Genomic DNA, 21,665 nt, shown 5'->3' with positions numbered 1-21,665 from the left:
AGACAGAGTCAGTGACTGTGATACCAAATATTTAGGATTCCTTTATTTCAAGAAAATGTGTAATCTGTCGTGCTCTTAAAAAATAAAAATAAAAAAAAATTACCTTCTGGATCTGCACCATTGCTGAACTCTATAGAGGGCTCTGAATATCAAAATGCAAATGTGAGCATTACATCTTAGCTGGGGAACAGCTAGTGACTGGATCTGCTGGCGGTGGGATCCTGTGGAACTAGGATGGAGAAGAAATATAGTTAGCGCCCCACTTTTTCTTTGAGGGTGAAAGAGACACAAAATCGTACTGTCGCATGAATTCCTTCACCCGTCCTTTTGAATGATCACGTGAATGTGCCCTCGTATGAAGGACAGAGTTACTTTTCAAAAAATGCAGTATAAAGTAAGGAATTAGTCTCATACTTTCTAAAATATTAAGCACCCAACTCCTAGAGACTGAGAGGATATTGCAAGGAAGCAAAATATTATGATATTATTGGGAATATTATTGGGAAAACTATATATGTAACTCTGTAAAACGTGACCATCTAGCATCAGTTGCACAACTACAGTTCAACTCTTCTTCACTACAAGTATTTATCACATTTTAGCAGCTGCAGCAGGATTTATTTATTTTTTTTTCCATCGCTTGGCTGAAGTATGAAGGAAAATAAGGATTTGATGTATTTTAAGTCAGCCTGTTTTTCTCTCTGCTCTGTATCCTGTGTAATGTTCTTATAAGAAGCATGACTGTACAATCCATTTATGGGCTATTTTGCTTTGTGGTATCACACCCACATTTATTTATTGATTTTTTTTGATTAATTTTAGTAAGCACAATTTTGTAAATCTTGTGATTATAGCGACTGGTAAAGAGCTCAGGAAACCACAGAAACTCTTTTTGACTGCTGAAGCGTTTTGGTTTAAAATAAATGTGGTCCTAACTGCCTGGAAAGTATGATCAAAACCATAGGTCCTGTTCCTGCAATTGCCTTAATGCAAGATGTCACTGTAACCATGCAGAGCTCAAATGCTTTCACTAATAATAACAACAACAGGGTAAACTAGTCAATGCAAGAGTTCCTTAAATGGACAAGTATTGCTGTTTTTCCTTCTCTGATTTATGAAACAAAAAAAAAAAAGAAAAAAAAGGAGATCAGATCTCAAACTAACTACATATAGTACTTTATGAAGTAGTAACCTGTAGTACTACTGTAGTACTTTTTGTTGTAGTAAATGGTGGCAGACTATGGAAATCACAATGTAAATGTTTTTACTTTCATTACGCTAAAAAAAAAAGAAAAAAATCTCACAATCAGTTATGGGAAACTAAGACTGAAGGTCTCGGGGCTCAGTACGTGTAGAAGTGAGTTCCTGTTCCTTGCATCTCTGGTGGTTGTTTTGCCTGCTGGGTTGTAGGTGTCAAGAAAGGTGGTGTTAAGGGTACGTAATCAAAACTGCTGGACTTCTTTTTTTTTTCTTGCAAGACCACCTCAGGTTTGAGCTTTTTGTCTTTCTCTTTTCCCTTTTCATTGTTATCCACAAACCAGTGAGATTTGTTCCAAGTGTAGCATAGATTTCGCGTAGTTGGTTTTGAAACCTAAAATACTTCTAATTTTTAGGCTCCTGAAATCCAAAGCCAGGTGAATTTGTTTGTTTGAAGTTATAGGCATTTCATCTGGTTCTGCTGTGGTTGCTTTCCTTGGGATGGGGGAAGAGGTGACAGGGACTGGGGTGTAGTTTTATTTATTTATTTTAATTAAAGAGTAGTTGGCTAATTCAGGGCGTGACAGCAAGTGGACCTGGAAGTCTCAGCAATGGTGACTCAGTAAGATAGTCTTTCTGTGAACAGATTCCTCTTGTATGAAAAGTTGCTTAGCTCCAAGATGAACCTGGAGCTAATCTCCAGGGAGATCTGCAATAGGACTCCAGATGGCCAATAATATTTTTGAGTAATTTGGCCGGTTACCATGATATGAGGAAGTCCACAGCTGAGTTTCCCTACTTCCCGACTGAAAGGATGGATTTCATTTTAGGTCTTTCCAGGGCATTGGACTTTCTTGGATGAGTTTTGGATGAATCTTGGATGAATATTAAGTGTCTCTCGGGGACGTGGGGATCAAAAGATCTTGCTTTTTTCCCCCCACACTGAGATAAAAACAAATTGTAAAAACTTGAAGTCTTCTGTGAAACAAAATTCTGGTTTTTGACCCAGACCCACTTGCAACTAGTTGTTCACATATTACTCTTTAGTTTTTCTTCAATGAGAATAGAAAAGCAGAAACTGTCACTTTTTAAGTTATTGCAGTTAATCATACTGAATATATTTTGATGGACTACTTTGAAAATTTAATTTCAATGAAGTTAACTGTTGTTGGCAATATCACCCTTAGTCAATATGCTTAAGGCTTTTCAATATTTGTTTCTTGTTTTTCTCATCCACTTTAAAATGTGACTTCTGACAGTTGATGGTTTCTTAACCTCTGGAGTTGCTTAGTACTACTGTTGTTTTGATATCGGTTGGTTCTCTTTATTCATTATGAAAAAACGGCCGTAAAAGAATTACTTTTAGGTCACAGTGGATCAAGAACGGGTTGGTTAGGGGAGCCAGATTTCCTAACTACCAGTTGCTGTCTGCAACTGCTGGCTGCTACTAACTTCTGTGCTACTTTAATTATATAATTGTCACGTTTGTAGTCCACCTTGTGTTTCATTGTCATGGTTTCAGAAGTCAACTTCTTTCCCTACATCTTGCAGATATAATGGTTTTGGTCGATTTATACCCCTGTATGATAAGTAAGAAATTAGTATTACTGGCTCCTTTCTTTGCTTTGCCTGCATTAGAGGAGCAAGAAGTTTAGGATTTCCTTTTCTTTTGTTCGTTTTTGTATATCTGAGTATCTTGATGCTCTTTGATTTGGCGTTAATATGTTTCTAAAGCCTCTTTTAGGTGGATTGTTTAGTAGGGAATAAAGTATGTTCAGAATCGGGGATGAACAGAGCTGCGTTCAGTGCTCTAATCTCATAACTGGGTTGTATCTAGGATTGATAACACTTTCTTGAAATCTTCCCTGTTTTTTGTAAGTTTTCCAGACTTAAAATGCTTGGATTGATGTTTTTCAGGGTTTGCATTTCTAAAGCTTCTGTCAGAACCGCTGGCCGCATCTGGAGTGAGATTAGGGCAGGATGCGTCTTGTCCATGTTGAAAACCATCAATGTGTTCTCTAGGCAGTTCTGGTAACTTGATGTTTTGCATTAGGAATTTTCAATTTGGCAGGTGGTCTTTGTGCTAGGGGTATGTCTTGTTCTGCCGGTGATAATTTGACTAGATTTGAACAAATCGTAAATCTCTGGGCAAAGATGAGCAGCAGACGTAGCAGGTAGCAGCCCAGCGCCAGTGGTTATTGAACATTGGCTTCTTGGGCTCCTGGAGCCGCCGGACTGTTTGCATCCTTCCCTGCCGAGGGGCTGAGCGCCTGTCAATTCAGATACGTAGGGACCAGCTGAAATCTGTGTAACTGCTGCTTCCCGCTCCTTTGGAATGGGACTGCACTCTTAACGGTGTGCTTACTGCTCCTTGGACAGCACTGATCGGAGCTGCATGATTGATGCAGAGGACATGGAGAAAGAAGCATGTAGGAACAAAAGGGCCTGAAGTATTAGGAGAAAGAGGCTGTGGTTAGGACTGGCTGCACAAGGAACATGGGATGGATACAAGTGGAGAGAGAGAGAGAGAAATTTGTCAAGAAGCAGGTGAGAACTGGGACTGCTGAGCCAAGAAATGAGAAAAAAGGGAGGGTAGGAGCACAGTGACGAAGCGCTAGAGAACGTGAAGTTGGCCCACTTTTAGATGAGGAGACTGGAATGGGGAAGGGTGGGCAAGGAAAAGGGAGGCCGGGAAGAGGGAGATCTGAGAAGGAATGGGTCGGCTGGCCAAGGAACGGAGAACAGACTGCAGGGAGGGAGAACGGGGTGGATGAAGGCTTGGGCATGGCCCAGCGAGCCATCGGTGGATGAAAATGATGCAACTGGAGGAGTTGGAGAGCTCAGGATCCTTCTTTAGCCTATGTCACTTGTCCCAGACACATTCCTCTTGTCCTGTGGGGACACCCTCTCTGGGAGGGCATGGACCGGGAGCTGAGACTCCCGAGGTCCTGTGCTCTTCTGCTGTTGGTCTGTAGCAGAGCATATCTTGCCTTTGTCAGGGCTCATCTGTGCAAGGTTGACACCTGCCACCATCACCTTCTCCGGGTTTCTCAAATACCCGCCTTCCTGTGGCAGTTCCAAAGCTAAAGTCCAGGACTGATTATATGAGTTTCAGTAGCTTACAGTGGGACTTCTCGGTGTGGGGAGAGAGGTTTGTTCACTATTTGAAATATGCCTAGGGAATTATATGCAGAAAAGTTGCGCTTAGAAAGCATCGTGCTAGATGCATTGTTGTAAATTACTAAGTTGCCATATGCAAAAATTCTGGAGTTGTCAGCTTTGAATTGCTACGGCGAGGTCTGTTTTCTGGCAAATACAGTTGTATAGATTAAGAGCCTGCTCCCAGGTGAATTCCAGCTCCTGCGTAGCAGATCATAGTGTGAATAAAGGAACTGGTGGGGCCGAGAGGTCGGTGCTTCGTTTGCTGGGTAAGTACAGGCGTGAGCACCGTGGAATAACTTCCACCGAAGCGGGTGGGAGGAAACACGAGCCCAGTTTAATTCGTGCAAGGAGGTTGCCATTGCTATTTCACTCATCATGAGAGAACCTAAGGAATAGCTTCTTTTGGATATAATCAGTAAATTGATCTTTTATCCTAGGATAAGTCTATTTTATCTCAGGGGTGGGAAGCAATCTTTGGGTATCATTTTAGAGCATACTTCTGTAAGTTTTCAGTAAGCATCTGGAAATATTTCCCTTTATGTAATGTTGGCTGGGATTTACGTTGTACATGATGTCAAAACAAATACCCATTTCCACAGTTACATTTTGTTTAAAAATGTTAAACTTTCAGTACGCTAAGCATTCAGAAGTCAGGAAATAAAACGTGCAACCGCAACTTAGCCCTGTAATATTTATATATTACAGTAGGTGGCTGTTTTACTTAATGATCATATGCGGTTCTTCATATAGCAGTACGTTTTTCTTCTGGAGCTTTCAAGTGTGCGCAGTGGTCAGCTTTGGATATTTTTCATGGTCAAGGCAGTTCATCTATCCCTTTGTATAAAACCTTCTCTTGAAAACCGATATATTTACATAGTTACAAATTAGCTCTTTTTACAAAATCACAGCCTATTAACTGCAACCTAAGTGACTGACTGCGTATGCTTATTTTAGCACTTTGCAATTGTAAAGTTTAAAAAAAAAAAAAAATTGTCTTGCAACACCTTCAAGCCAGTCCCTTTGCAGTTGAGACAGGCTAGAATATGCACACGAGCATTTATCGCAGCCATAACTTGCAGCAGCTCGCTAACTTACTGTGTCTGATCGTAGGTTTTTGCCTAACAGCTGCAGGATGTTCAGTTGCTTCCCTTTTAGCAGAGTACCTTTTTTGCCGTGAAGCTCGTATATTTAGCCTGTTGATTACACAACTGACTTATCTTTTTGACTTTTCAGTTGCCAGTTTCATGAACGTATTGCTTGACTTTTTTCCTCTTTTAGGCTATTCTTTTAATTCTCTAGGTTATCAGTCCTGACTAGTTGTTTGTGTTTACTAAAACTCCTTGTATGACTTGCTTTCATTTTATATCCTCATCAGTTTGCCTAAAAATAACATCAGTGACTTGTAACGAGAAATTCAAGCTTTTTCCTCATCCCCTTGTAGCCTGCTCTATCTGGAAAACCTTCTTGGTAGTGATTTCATATTTCCTATTTGTTCCTCAGCCTTGACTGTTCCTCCCTTAAATATGTCTTCAGTCTTTCCCTCTTGTTCCGATTTCCTATCCTTTTAGCAAAAGATGTTTACCAGAAATTTTCACACTTCAACATGTTGCTGGTGACATTTTTCACCCTCGCCAGCGCTGCAGTACTATGAAACAATATAATGGAAAATGTTTTTCCCCAGCTATAGGTTATAGCCGTTTGCTTCGCCTCAGCTCCAGTGTGGGAAATTGGAAGGTGCTGACAGAAATTGTCTACTTTTAACCACTACCTCATTCCTTATTTGTTTTTGTGTCCAGCTATGCCGGTCACAAGAGATTTTCAAGATTCTGAGTCCTATTCAGTTTTTCTGAGCAATAGTCTCTTATTTTTCTTCTGGTTTGACAAACCACCCTTTCCTCTTTGTAAAGCAAATTTAAAAACATCCAAAATTTTTCTTACCGCTAGTCTCAAACCCTCGTTTCCTTTTCTTTGGTGAGCTGCTGTAGGTCTTTTGATGACCATTTCACACTTAGCTTTATACCCTGCCTACGCTTATAGTGGGCTTCTCCATGAGGCAGCCATGACTTTTAATACTTACCATACTTTGAAGATTCAGCCTCTATCAGATAACTAACAATTTTTTAACCTTTCCAATATGTAGCTTGTGACAATGGATATGTATATATATATATTTTAATTATCAATACTCTTATTTTGTCTCTTTATATATGGTGCAGAAGTGATATTTTGTATCTCAAGCTGCATTAGTTGAGCCACTAAGACGAGTTTCCTGAGCCCACCAAATATTGTTCAGTGGCTGCATCTTTTTTTCACTTTTTCATTTTAGTGCCTCTAGTCTGTGATGATATTTGGGAGGCAGCTCTTGTTCCATGGGCCTTCATGCATCAGTTTTTCAAAGCATAAATGTACTCAACCGATATGAATCCTGTTTTTTTAGGAGGTTTATCCAAAAAACACCTAGTCCTTTCAGCACAGGCTAATGCACAACATGGTTATTTGAAGAAATGCTGTCTTCATTGGAATACTCCATGGAAGGAGGGCTTCAGGAGGCCTCCTTCCTGCTGAAGGAATAAAGTGTGGGAGAGAGGTGGAATCACAATTAGGATGCTATTTCAAATGTCTCTTGTACTGTGAAAGAGATTCAGGAGACACAGAAGGAGTTACAGTGAGAAGAAGGGTGGGAGGTAAATGGAAGAAGTGTAAGTATGTGTGTAATTAGCAGAGCCTGGAAGGTTATTGGGTAAATGTTTTAAAGACGGTGCTTACAAAGCATTACCTCTGTCTAGAATAAAGTTTATAGGCTTCTCCTTTTTCCACTGGGGTTTTTCTTTAGAATCTATTGACTTAGTATTTTGAAAAAATGCATGTGCAACTATTTCTCGAGTATTTTTATTACTTTCAGTAGGATCCTACAGTGTCCTTAGGGAAATAAAAATCTCCCAGAGCCTTGTGTTAAACAAAACCCAGATTTTGCTAGCAATCCTCATACCACAAACACCGGGCAAACTCGTCCCAAAGGAGAAATTATGTTAGAATGCTAATACCTTGAAAAAGGTTCTTTTTTTTCTCTTCATTTGGCTGTTTTGAATGTTTCTGACTAATCACAAATGGTTCTATAGTTACTGGAAAGTTTGCTGGAGGATGTTGGAATATGTTTCTGAAAGGTCTTTGCTGTTGTCGTGCTTTCAGAGGGTAAGTCTTGCTTTCCTTCGTGTTTTGGAGCTGACAAAAATGCTTTTTAAGGGTGCAGGTGGGATTATTCTGTGGAAGGCAGGGAGGACTTTAGCCCAACTGGTAACAAAAAGAAACCTTTAGAGCAAAGAGGGCCTGCGACATAATTTTTGCTTGAGATTTAAGGGCAGAAGCTGACATACAAAAAGCAGCAGAATTACAGGTAGGTTTTGTTCTTGCAGAGTATTTCAGAGAGTAGATGACATAAAGCTGTTATAGTCCAGTTTCCCCATCCTCAGCGCTAATGTAACTTCCATTACTGTGGCGTTTGAGGGCCTCTTGGGTCCTCCAAAAAAGCATAATATGTAAAATCTCACGCGCTTCACAGGTTGCAGTATAAATCCCTCCCCAGTTGATGGGGCTTCATGGAAGGCATGCGCTGTGGGCATGCATGTTGAAGGTACTTCAACAGTTAAACCCGCTACCTGGAAAAGAAATTCAGCAACGTGTTGTAAAATACATTTTGAAACAAGAAACCGCTTTGCTGCAGATTGTAGGCCAAAGGGTTGGTAAAGAGCGGTCTGCCTCACGATTACGTTAGCGGTCCTCCCGGCACAACTGCGGGGAGCGCGGCGAAAACTCAAGGCCGCAGCTCATTGATGGAAGACCAACAAAGTTCAGGGATGTGATTGAAAAACAAGAATAAGAACTTCCCCGTTGAAGTGTTTGTTTTGAAATACAAGCTTTAATTTTCTAAAGGAATATGTTCTCTTTTAAAACAAGTTGTCATCTGCAATGATTTCTATTCTGTTAATATGCTTATAGGACTCTTACATAGGCTACTCATATTGCAGTGCGTGAAAACGATCATATCTTTAATAATTCAAAAATTAACAAAATGAAAGCTTTGAATTGTGCATAAACCCTCTCAGGGCATACTTTGGGCTTGTTACTTTGGAGTGGCAGGAGATGATTAGTAACCAACTATGATCACTAGAGTTAGTGCTCTGATGGTAAAAGGTTTGTATTTTTTGTCTGGTTTTTTTTTCTTTCTTTTTTTAATGTCGCATGTGGTTGTGATTATCAGGTTAGGCACTGGATCTGGAGTATACTTTTGGACACATTAACTAAAATACTTTGGTGTGCTGGGTAAATTAGTCATTTAACTTCTAATAGAGATGCGGATTGTAAATACGACTTTGCTTTAGAGGAAGAGGTTTTAATATGGGGACAAACCCTGTTAAATCGGGACTTCTGGCAATTCTGAGTTTTGCTTACAGGAGAATAGCAAAATAAAAAGATATCCTTAAGGGCTGTTAAGTGCAGTACATTAAGCTCCAGCTTGGCTTTTTCTTATTAAAGAGTTTGCTTATTGATGTAGAGAGAGATACTTGCAGACTGAGAGTCTGTCTTTCAGTTTTTGGTAGTGGTTCAGGAATCAGTGCAATTTTGATCTCTGTAGATAGCGATATTGGGATATTCATGGAAGATCATTATTGTGACTGCAGCCACAATATGTAATTTAAGAAAGCCTTTGATTTGGCAACTGGAAAACTTAAAATAAATACAAATATAAGTTTTTATTGCAGAGGAGGACAGGAGGCAAGAAAGAATAGTATGTACAGTATATATTTCCACAGTACTCTTTTGCAGAGATAAATAAAAGATGGCATAGTACACCAAATTATGAAACCAGTCAGTAGGCACTTTATGTGGCTTAACAATTTTCTTTAGTTCCTAATTAATTTATGATTTAAATGTTTGACGCTGAAGTTCTTTTAACAGAAAGCGTTTAAGATCTTAAGAAACATCAGAGGGAGAATAACCATGTGGAGTGTTCTGTGGTCAGTAAACGCGTAGAACAGTATGTATTACCATAATTATTAATCTCCTGAAATATATAACGTACAGAATGCAGGTCATTTGGTGGCCAGATCTCCCTATCTCTCTCTTATAGAAAACTAGTTACTACTTATTCATCCCTTCTCTTACAGAAGGAAGAGGCTTTGCTAAGCGGGCCATTAGTCAGTGGGAGGAAGTGGGACTCCTTAAAAGCAGAAATGATGAAAATTGAATGGCAAGAAACTTTTTTAGTCATCAAAAAAGGGGTGGGAAGAAGGGCTACAGTCAGAAGATGGTGTTTTTGTATGACTTCTTGAGAGAAGAGGTTAATTAATGAAGTTGGTCAATGATTTTAGATTTTTTGAGACATCTATGTTCTTGTCATGAAACATGAAGTTTCACTGAGATGTGCCTCATATATTAAAGAAAAAAGTGATAGTGGTAGCTTTGTGTGAAGTAGTCCTTGACAGCAAATTCTTGTTTTTACTGCCCAGAACAACCCTGAATTTATAAAAGGTGCTCTTATCCATGTTTGTTAGGGCAGTTCCTGTAAAACTCATTTTTACTGGGCCTTTAAGTCATCTTTCAGGGCAGGGGTTGCGCATGTGTCTGCTGTATTGCTCTAGGTGAGTTGGCTGAAGATCCCGGGAGGAAAGAGCATATTGATTCTCCTTCTGCAGGAACCTTTGAAATGGTGGCCAACCTGATAGCAGAGAGCGTGCAAAGACAGGAGACTCCTCTTTGCTTTGTGAAAATCGTCCGCTAGGTGAAGGGAAGCGACCTCGGCACCGAGAGAGGGGCGTCGGGGGGAAGCGAGCGGTTCCCCCGCTCATCAACTGGGCGTCCTTTGGCTTGTGCTGGCCGCTCAGTCAGAGCTTGCATGTGCTGTCTCTTGGCCAGCTTGTCATGAGGGAAAACGGGAAGGAGTTGGAAACACTGTGCAGGTGGCTAGCGCGGACCTGGAGACTTTCTGACGTGTGAAGGATAAGATCAGAAAGAATATAAGAGAACCGTGGCATGGGGTATCAGAAACTATGGAATAGCTTGTTTTAATTATCTTTCCAGGCTTAGGTGTGTGTCCACATGGCTTATAAAAGAAGTCGATGAGATCTACCAGGTGATAATACTGCAGAGCCCTTTCTGTTTGTTTTTAGCTTTACAACGCCATTGGTTTTGTAAAGGGATGTGAGAGTCCAGAGAATTTGCTGGGTTCTTATTTGGGGTAGACCTAAGTGCTAAAGAACTTTCTGTTCTTTTTTTTTTTTTTCAGATATTGAAAAATATCACTTGGTATGCTGAACGTGTTTTAACAGAGATCTCCCTTGGGAGTCTTCTGATACTGGTCGTGATAAGAACCATCCAGTACAACATGACACGGACAAGGGTAAGAGTTATATTTAACGCTTACGTACATACTGTTGAAGTTAGAAATCCACACTACGAATTCAATTTCAAACAGGGTGTGGGATTTTTCTTGGTTCTGTTGCAACCGGTTGGCATCTGAAGCTGTAGGAGGGAAGGAAATGGGAAGATCAGCCATATTAACTAATCACAATATTAAGTGCTTCTGAACTTGTAACACAATTTCTGTATTATCATTTGATTCATCGGATAAAATTCTCTAAAGTCCATAATCCAAGTACAGCACTAGATATGTAATTCTTGAAAGAAATAGAGTTCAGATAAGAAGAAATTCCACATAAAGACTTACAGATTTATTTATTTATTTATTTGCCTGTATGAAGTTACGCAGAAGTGGAAATTTCAGCTCTGTTTGTTAGATTTTTTTTTTCTTCTTTTTAATGAAGTAGTACAGTGATTGGATAAGACCTTTCGAGTTCTGGCAAAGCATAACTGCTTCAACTTCATAACCTTGTAGATTATTTTTGTGAATTTTTCAAGCATATGATTCTAAGCCTTATATCAAACATATAGCAATGGTATCAGGCACTTTATTCAATTGTTAAAAATATTTTAAAGTCACAGAACTTTTTTTACATTAAAACAGCGCAAAAATTGATTAAATATATTTTGATCTGGAGAATGTAAGGATTTAACATTTATGATGAAACCAATTAGAGGAGAAGATTTTTGGCATATATTTGTGGAATTTTGAATTTGTTATGCTCAGGTATAAATGTATATTTTAGATATGCGTAGAGAAAAGAAATCCTTTACTTGTACAAATAATTAAACATTGATGCACAGGGACTGGTCACACCCCTAACTAGAAGTAAAGTCTGGAAGTCACATAGCTGTTTCTTGCAAAGTTGAATATACAGTTGGAAACCCTGCTATTTTTAATAATACCACAGTGTCAGTATGACAGTTTAAGATTAATTCTTTTTTCCCTTTTGAGCAGTAGTCCCATCCACATTTCCTTGTCTGTGGCCAGGATTAGTTGATACTGAAGACTCCCATATGGCTGTGGGTTCTGAAGTTTGTCGCGTCTGCGAAAAGCCTTCGCTTTGATAGGGCCGTCATTGAAATGCATATCTGGTCAAATGGTTTCAGAGTTTCTAATAGGGGAAGCAGAACTCTGAAGTATCATGCAGTAATAGCTATGGGGAGGTGGGATACCTCGAATGTTTAGAAAGAATTGGTAGAAAGATCAAGAGATATGAAGCAGAACATTTAGGATAAAAGGTAGGGGAGGAAAACGTCTTTCAGTATTTGTTACATCCGTGATGTTGTAAATCAACATTGCTAAAGATATAAGGGTACACACACGCACATATATGTGTACATGCATGTGCACACACACACTTGCACACACGCACTAAAATGTGTGAAATCACTCTTGTAAGCCTTATAGAAAACACCTTAAAACACTCCCAAGTACGCGATCAGCAGTTCTGCTGTACATCTTTGACCACTTCCTATAAAGCAACAGATACTTATCAGTCTTCTGAGTGGTTTCCTTTAGCAGGTATCACCGTATATAAAAAGGAGAGTTTGATGTGTTTTTCTCCTCCCTATTTTTTTTTTTTCCCAACAGGACAAGTACCTTCACACAAATTGTCTGGCAGCCTTAGCAAATATGTCAGCACAGTTCCGCTCACTTCATCAATATGCTGCTCAGAGGATCATCAGGTAAATATAAGACGTCTGAAATAGAGCTCTATTTAAACTCCTCTTTCTTTGCTGAAAGTCAGCAGCAGAGGAGCTTGAATTTTGTGTGCCTTAATAGATATTTCAGTTACTTAGTTCATCAGTTGGAACTCAGTTAACCCTCAATAAATCTGACTTGCTTCTAGAGCCTGATTCTGTTCTGAATGCACAAACAACACTCGTTTCTCTCTCTGAGAAACTTTTGACCGTTCTCTTAACAGAATAGCTCAGTGGCTGCTGTTAAACTGGAAGATTTTCGGTGATTTGTAGGAGCTATGCTTTTTCAGTCATGTATCAAGTTATTACAAAGATGCCCTGTGGGGTGGTTCTCACATACTGTGCACGCCGGATTTTCAGCTTGGTTCAGTTCTTCCCGCATGTTTGGCAAAAGATTTATTTGTTAAATCAGGCAAAACATAATGATTATTTTGTGACGGGGTCTTGTAAATATGGGCCATAGACCTTACACCTCTAGTTTTCAAATGATTATTTATAGTGATAAATTAATCAATATCTGCTCTGCTTCCAAAAACGGAGCCATAACTTTGGAGAAGTAGATACTGCAGTTGGTCCTTTTTTTTTTTTTTTTTTCCCCCCCCCTCCCCTGTGCTCCAGACCACTGTGTAAAGGCAGGTAATCATGCAGCAGGTACTGATCTCATTTTGGCAGCCAACCTGCTGCACACCCCAAAGCAAACCAGGAAGGTCCTTATTAATGCAATTTAGAGTAAACTTTTATAGTGCTTGGCAAGTATAGACTGTGTGCCAAAAACAAGTAAATGGTAACTGTGTGCCTGTACACTTTGTAAAGGACTGGGTTAACAATAAATACATTTTGTTCTTAAACCGCTGCTATTTAGGATTTAATTCTTTCCTGGCCCCTTGTGTTTGGGAAATGCTTGCTTCCCCATATATTAACTACTAACCGGCATGAATGCATCCTGTTATTACCTTCTCCCTGCTTGACACACACAATCTTTTCATGCCCCTGGCAATGTTAATGGATGTTCAGAATTTGAATTTGAGCTTTTTTTCCTGCTACCTGTTTCTGATAATGTCTCAGATATCTGTACTTCTCATTTCTCAAATCACAAGCTTGGAGTACAGGTGAATTTCTTCTCAGCTTTCCAAGCCTTTACTGATGTTGGCTTCTGAAGTGAAGTCGTAGATCCCTGCCTGGTGTTAGGTACGCTACCCTGAGGCTCACAAACTCACTCCAGTTCTTAATGTGGTACTTCGTTGCCTGCTTCAGAGTTCCTTTTCCTACATTTCTGATTTTCTTCCATTTTATTCTATTGCTGTTTTCTCAGACCTAAGTGAGAGGTGTTCCTCTGATTATATTTTTGGGCCCTGCAGAAGTTACCTTGCTAGTCCTGGTATAGCTGGCTGTTATCACCAATCAGTTATTTTGTAGTTATGTAGCATAACGGCATGTGTATTTCTGTGTGGCTTGCTTTTCATCAAGCTCCTCCAAGTTAATAGGCACCTACTGTTCAAAATTTAAAGCTGTGGTTCAAGTGGATTGTGGAATGACTAAGCATGCAGTGTGCTGGCGGATGAGAAGGGGTGGAAGGAGTAATCTCAGTACCCTTCTGCACATCTGACCTCAGCCTTTCTGCTTTGATTGAAAGGCAACAGGAGCATTTACAGGCAGCGAGGCTCCTCCCGGCACCTGCATTTTTCCTAATGGGTTTTCTACCTTTCTCATGTGCTGTTTTCACCACCTGTAACTGCATCTTTGAGGCAGACTGACTCCCTGAGGGTTAAGACCCATCTCAAGACCCAAGGAAGGATGTGCAACGCAGTGAAATTCTCTTGCACTCCTTGCATGCAAAATGTCAACAATTTGCTGTAAAGCCTGGATGCCTTATTCATTTTAACTTTGCATGTCTAGACAGAAAATGTCCCTGTAACATTGGCTGCTTGATTTTAGTGGTGAAATAATTGTGCTAATATTCTTATCGGAGGTATAATTGCAAACTTTTGTTGTCACTTCATGCTGTTATGTGCAGAAAGGAGACCATAGTGGTGAATGGCAGAAAACAAAAAGAAAAATTGCCGCACTTAAATTGTGTGTCAAATTATCTATTGGAGGGTGCTCTTTTATTGTATAAAGATCTAATAAAGCCACATTTGAAATATAATGCCAAACAGAAATAAAGATGTTAGAGCAAAGAAAATAGTAGTGGCATATTCAAAATTCTTAGTTCTTCAAAAAATGTAAGCTCTTAGTAGCTACCTTGATTGGTTTCTGTACAGCACTTAGCAGAGACTTAGCATGGGGTTGGAGGCAACGCGTTATTACAATTAATGTTAACAAAGGTTCAAATGCACTGAGAATTGCTCTGTCTTGTCCTTATTCAGAGAGTAAGACTGTGCTTAAGGCTAACTCTTCAGTAATCTTTGCGGACAGATAGAAGATAATTTAGTTTGTGACCTTGTAGCATTTGAAAAAAGTTTAGAGACTAGTCTGATGGGAGAGTTGTCTGAGCAGGGTGCTGGTTATGCCAACTGTTGGGTGCTGACAGGGTTGGAGTCCTGTTTTCCTGGGTGGAAATAATGTAAGGATAGACCCACAAACTGGGCATGCCTATCAACTCGAAGGGGTTGCAAACAAAAGGGCAATATGATCTATATTATGTCATATAGAATATGATGTTTTTATATAGTCTAAAGATATTCCACCCTAACATTTTTAAGCAACTGCCATTTTGTAACCAGCTGCTTTTTATTACTGTATGGTAGAAGCTACAATGAAAGAAGGTGGCTTTAAATTTGAAACAGAACCAGAAAAACAAGGGGAGGGTTAAGGAATATACTGGATTTATTTTTTTAAATATGTGATATTGACCCAAAATCCTATTCTGCAGTTAGAAGCTGTACATCTGGACAATAGACACAGAAATGGCCACCAAGGTTGTGATTTAATTTGTCACTGTGATCGTGATTGCTTATAAATCCGAAGACCCTACTGTAAAAAAATGTGTTAAATTCTGTAGTAAAATGTCCTATGGGACTATGACACGGGGATGCTGGAAGGAGGAGTAAGCTCCAGAGGAGCCTTTCTCCTGTAAGGTTTTACTGCTAATATAACAGAACTTTCTCCTCGGGAACTTTACAACCAGGGGTTCCCAGGCAGGCTTAAGCACCGTAAAGGAAGTATTTTAAAACTGATTTCCTCTCAAGATGAATAGTTTCTTTATAAAGAAGTCTTGGTTATCAAGAAAAGCAATAGGAATAAATATTTATGAGCACATGTATTTCATAAGAGATACTTTGTCCTTCCTTTTCCCAGCTTATGGAGTCTGTTAGTCGCTATTATTAAATTTGGCCGCAGAATCTTTATACTTAGATTTTGATTCTGTCATCAGAGTGCAAGCACCTCTGTGAGGGAATAAACCACAGTGTTCATAATGAAAAAGTGTCTTCTCTGAAGGAAAAGCCTAAAAAGAAAAAAGGACTTTATTACTAAGTATTTTAGGGTATAGTTTTTAAAATTATAATAGCTGTGGAGCACTTAACCTAAAATCTGCTTAGCAATACAAGTGAATAAACAGTCCTACTTCAGGCCTCACCAGATGCTCTAATGATTCCTTCCGTAATGTGAGAAGTAATTCTGTTTCCATGCAAGCTTTTTTCCTAATCCTCTTCTGAGCAGAGACTGCCAGTTGTTATAAGTTACAAAGACTATTTTCTATGAAAGAATTCGCTGAGATTATTCAATAGAATATACCTAGAATCTCAATAAAATACAACTTTATAACATTGGGTAATTTATATCACATTCCAACGGGCAAGAAAATTGACAGATTTGTTTAAATCTCTTTTATCACAAGCAGCTGCTGGAAGTAAAAATAGATGTAATAGATGTTTTATAATCAGATGCAGCACAGGATGCATTTAATGCTGAATGTCCTCTACTGTAGACTGCCCTGACTTTGTATATATTGAGAGCCTTCACCTCTGTCTTCTGTTATCTTATTAATTGTGGAAGGGTTTGTTTTTAATTACGCAGAAGCTATTTAATCAGCATAGTGCTGAGAATATTGTCTGCACTGCACTGTCTCTCCTATCTGTAAAGTGCTGACACCTGTAGTATCTTTAAATAATACTGGTAGACTATTATAAAAATATCTGCATAGATGTGGGTATTGTCACAACTGATTAGACTACCAGATAGTATCTAAGCAGCAAAGCACAACCAGGTGAGGTGTTTCACCCCTGCAGCGCGGACAGGATAGGATTTTCCTTTGCTTGGTTTATTGGACAGGTCGGCTTTTACCGGTTTACTCTTATCAGCTTCATTTGCCCTGCCTTATTCTACTGGTACAATTACTAATAAGTAAAACTACACACCTAAGTGGCATAATAGCGCAAGAATTCAGTGTGTCACTTAAAGCCACACCTCAGCTTGCATTAATTCCTCTAACCTATTTGGAAACAGCTTTTGTGATATTTGACTTTTCTATAGCTAGTCTGCGTCCTATAGTATTGTGTGGCACTCTTGAAAATGGAGAAAAGGCCTTTTCCCTAAACAGCTCTAGGATGGCATCTCATCGCTCTGTCATTCTAATAAAATTAGTGACATAAGACTAATTACTTAAGGCAAATATTTTATAGCTTCCTATAGTGTAATGCTTGCTGTTTTCTAAGCAGGCGCATACCACTAGAGGTTGCCATACACCTCACTAATTAAAGACATGCACATTTAACATTAAATGAATTTATAGAGCTAGAAACATAGTTTTTCCTTTTTTTCTACTCTATCACCACAGCTATTCACATGCATGGCTGTGTGAACTGCTAACAACATTATATCAGTTGTACTTCTCTCTGTTAGATGACAGAAAAGTAGGAACTTAAGAGAAATGTCAAAAGATGTTGCATAATTATATGAGCGTAATTTTTTGCTGATTCCTTTGGCTATCCTAGGGAGTTAAATGGGAGTCAGAGGAAGATAGGAAATAAGAGATTTTTGTCATTCTCCTAAAGCTCATGGAAGTCAGGTGGAATAAGGAAAAAAGACCTGCTTAAAAGGAACCGCATTTTAGCAGATCAGAGATTTCTTTGACTTGTGCATGCTGGATCATGAGAGTGTAATATGTTTTACCTGAGTGTCATCCTAACCCTGCTGTACCTCTGTTATGAGAGCAAAGAGTGAGTTATGTGCAACCAGCCATACTGATACTGCTGAGTATCTGTAAGAAGCAGAGATCCTAACCCTACTTCTCACTGATCAGCTAGCCTTGAAGCTGATGGTGGTGAGGGATGGAAGAAATCCTGGAGCATGATGCTGGGCTTCAGAGTGTAGCTCAATATTACTTTTTTTCTAATAGAGTTTCAGGTAGTGTCCTTAAATATCCATACTTCAGTAGTAAAGTCTTATTTTTGTCATCTGAGAAGGGGTGGATTCTTTCTTTTTACATTCTATATGTACATACAGCTTCTACAAGTACATGAGCAACAAAAGGAAGGCTAGGAAAAACGTTGGCCTGCTGCTAAATGGGTCAGGGGCCCTGGTGACAAAAGACATGGAAAAGGCCAAGGTACTTAATGCCTTCTTCATCTCAGTCTTTACTGGTGAGACTGGCCTTCAGGGATCTCAGGTCCCTGGGACCAGAGGGAAAGTCTGGAGCAAGGAAGACTTACCCACACCCATGTTGCAAGGCCACTCTTGATTATCTTTGAAAGGTCATGGAGTTTGGGAGAGGTTCCTGAGGACAGGAAGACAGCAATGTCACCCCGATCTTCAAGAAGGAGGATCTGGGGAACTACAGGCTGAGTCAGCCTCACCTTGATTCCAGGGAAGGTTATGGAGCAACTAGTCCTGAAAACCATTTCCAGGAGCATGAAGGACAAGAAGGTGATTAGGAGTAGTCAGCAAGGATTTACAAGAGGGAAATTGTGCTTAACCAACTTGATAGCCTTCTACGATAAGATGACTGGCTTGGCGGATATGGGGAGAGTGCTGAATGTTGTTTATATCAAATTTAGTAAGGCTTTTCACATCGTCTCCCATTACATCCTCATAGACAAACTGATGAAGCATGGACTAGATAAGTGGCCAGTGAGGTGAATTGAAAACTGGCTGAACTGCTGGGATCAGAAGGTTGTGATCAGCAGCATGAAATTCAGCTGGAGTCCAGTCGCTAGTGGTGTAAACTAGGGGACAATACAGAGTCCAGTACTGTTTAAAATGTTCATTTATGACCCGGATTGTGGGACCGAGTGCACCCTCACCAAGGTTGCAGACGATACAAAACTGGGAGGTGTGGCTGATGCACCAGAAGGTCGTGCTGCTATTCAGAGGCACCTTGACAGGCTGGAGAAATGGGCAGAGAGGAACCTCATGTAGTTCAACAAAGGGAAGCGCAAAGCCCTGCACCTGGGGAGGAATAACCCCATGCACCAGTACTGGCTGGGGGCTGACCTGCTGGAGAACAGCTTTGCAGAGAAGGACCTGGGGCTCTTGGTGGATGAGTTGGCCATGAGCCAGCAAAGAAGGCCAATGATATCCAGGGCTGCATTAGGAAGAACATTGGCAGCAGGTCAAGGGAGGTGATCCTCCACCTCTACTCAGCACTGGTGAGACCACACCGGGAGTGCTGTGTCCAGTGCTGGGCTTTCCAGTCCAAAGAAAGACATGGATTTACTGGAGTGGGTCCAGCAAAGGCCCCAAAGATCTTTAAGGACTTGGAGCATCTGACATACAAGGAGAGGCTGAGAGAGCTAGGGCTGTCTAGCCTGGAGAAGAAGAACCTCAGACGGGATCTTACCAATGTTCATGAATATCTGATGGGGGGGCATAAAGGAGACAGAGCCAGACTCTCTTCAGTGGTGCCCAGTGACAGGATGAGAGGGCACAAACTGTAACACAGGAAATTCCACTTGAACATAAGAAAACACTTTACTATGAGGGTGATTGAACACCGGAACAGGTTGCCCAGAGAGGTTGTGGAGTTTCCATCCCTGGAGGTATTCAAAACCCAACTGGACATGGTCCTCGGCAACCTGGTCTAGGTGACCCTGCTTGAGCAGGGCTTGGGCTAGATGATCTCCAGAGGTGTCTTTCCAACCCCAATGATTCTGTGATTCATTCTTTAACAGCATCTTCATCATTTTATAGTATCAACTGTTTTGTAAGCTACCAAAAAAAAGTTCCCCTCCATGTGCTGCCGTTTTTGAGAAGTTTCACCTCCACAGCCAAACTATTTGGTTTGTACTTTACTATGTTTGATATTTACTTATTCTACCACTGTTTCTTTTTATAGTAGTCTTAGGGGGTTGTCCTGAGTGAAAACAATTAAAGTTTTTCAAGAAAGAGTGCATGATGTTGCTTTAAAATTCATGTTTTGAGCTCAGTTAAAGATAATATTTAATCCATTTTAATCTGAAATTGAAATATGAGCATTTCTGTAGATTTTTATGATATTATGAGCTGCTTTTTCAGAGTATGAGGTTTGAGCAGTGCTGGAACAACTGCAAGGCATGATCTTCATTGCTGTTTTGATAGCAATGGCAAAGAAAAGCAACTGCAGGTCATCACTGTTCTATTTGAATAGACAATGCCATTTTTTAAAAACATCTTTAATCCAAAGAAAATATTTTCCTTCCCGTTCCCTTTTGTTGTTTTGACAATTTAGTTCTAAGAATTATATTTTCACTGGTTTTTATTTTATATTCTCAGTTTTACACATTCATGCAACATATGTGTTAATAATTAAGAATTTACCAGCTGCAAGTGGCAGTGGTCAGCAAATTTCATGCTGGATGAGAAATAAAAGTTTACTGTAGATAATGCTACAAAGAGTAAAAAATACATATGGTATGAGGGCAAAATATATTTTTCATAGCACTGATTGTTTACTTTGGCTCTTTCCTAAAGAAGGCTTTGGATTTTGATTTACATGTGTATTTTATAATCCTGTGTATGAAACCATGTAGATAGTCTATTAAAATATGGATGGAGTAATGTGCATCTGGAAAGATGTCAGACTGTAATGATTTCAAGTTTATCTGCTTTTTTTTTTTTTCAGTGATGGCCCTAATTTCCCTAAATGAAATTGTCAAAAGTTCTGTAAAACATTTGTGATTAACAGAGTAACTCCTGGTTGAAAAGTGAATTACAAAAATGGTTTTCGGTACAAATTTTTTCTAGTTGGGCACACAGGTTTTAATAATTTAAATGTGTGTGTCTTAGGCATTGGTACAATGCCTGAGTGCCTGGGCTTGCGGATACGAGAACTAGTTCATTTGCAGAACGCAGCTTTAGGGTTCAGTGCCTATCCAGGAATGGTTTTAGCGTACAGTATAAATATCTGTTGGGTTTGTGAATTTGAATGTTGGCTAATTCACAGTGTCCCTTTAAAAAAAAAAAAAAATTATGTTTTTCTTTCTGTTTTCTTTTATCGATCATCTTTATAGAATCATACATTTTTGTCATGTTCCCCAAATTATTTGTTGGAATGCTTGACCTTTTAGTTTGCTTGAATATACTTTATGCCTACCTTTGTATAGGCTCTGTATAAGCAGATTTAGTGTCTTATAGTATTGTTCTTAAACGAAGAAAGCATATGACTTGCCTGTGCTTTCCCCTACCTTTGTTGCTTTTATAAATTAGGGACAAGGAGGAACTCAATCAAATTTTTCACGTGTCACTGTGTTTGGTAGAATGATGATGAAATGCATGTCTTAATTAGGTCTGGTATCAAGGCCTTTTTTTTTCCCTCTGACGTTGGATTTTGTATTAAAAAGGAGGAAAAAAAAAAGGCAATTGATTAAAGTTTTATGTAAGTGGAGCTTTTAAGCACTTAAGCGAGCTAGCTTAACTTCCTGAAACTGAGTGCCAAAAGAAGAGAGCTGAGCTTGAGAAACAGACTTACATCCCTGGCTTGTAAGTTTGAAATCCCCCCCCTTTTTTTTTTTATTAGTTTTTTTTTATAGTAGTTTTTTGGAAATTGTCAGTGTTAAGGCCCCATTCAGGTGTGCACGTGGAGCTTTCGGTTCTTATGGCTTTGGGGATCAATTGAAAGAGCTCCTGATTTCACAGGCTTGAGTTTGAAAGCAAAAAAAAAAGTAATTTCAGAATAGTTTCATGTCCATCATCAGTTCCTTAGAGGTAAGTTGTAGCACTGTGGTTTGGGGGTTGGCTGTGCTGTTGTTGTTGTTAGTTTTGTTTTGTTT

At 39.5% G+C, this 21,665-nt stretch overlaps 1 protein-coding gene across 3 annotated transcripts in view; it reads left to right on the top strand.

The window, feature by feature from the left end:
• The window catches only part of DYM (dymeclin), a 221,406-nt gene that overhangs the window by 94,099 nt on the left and 105,642 nt on the right, over window positions 1-21,665 (top strand). For all 3 annotated transcript variants that reach the window (XM_067315529.1, XM_067315530.1, XM_067315531.1), the window contains 2 exons: window positions 10,643-10,756; window positions 12,371-12,465. In XM_067315529.1, the coding sequence (XP_067171630.1) occupies window positions 10,643-10,756; window positions 12,371-12,465 (209 nt within the window). The remainder of the gene's footprint in view (window positions 1-10,642; window positions 10,757-12,370; window positions 12,466-21,665) is intronic.

This window comes from Apteryx mantelli, chromosome Z, assembly GCF_036417845.1.
Source record: "Apteryx mantelli isolate bAptMan1 chromosome Z, bAptMan1.hap1, whole genome shotgun sequence".
Taxonomy (NCBI): domain Eukaryota; kingdom Metazoa; phylum Chordata; class Aves; order Apterygiformes; family Apterygidae; genus Apteryx; species Apteryx mantelli.
The sequence above is the reverse complement of the archived record's forward strand: the minus strand, read 5'-3'. Positions and strand labels throughout refer to the sequence as shown.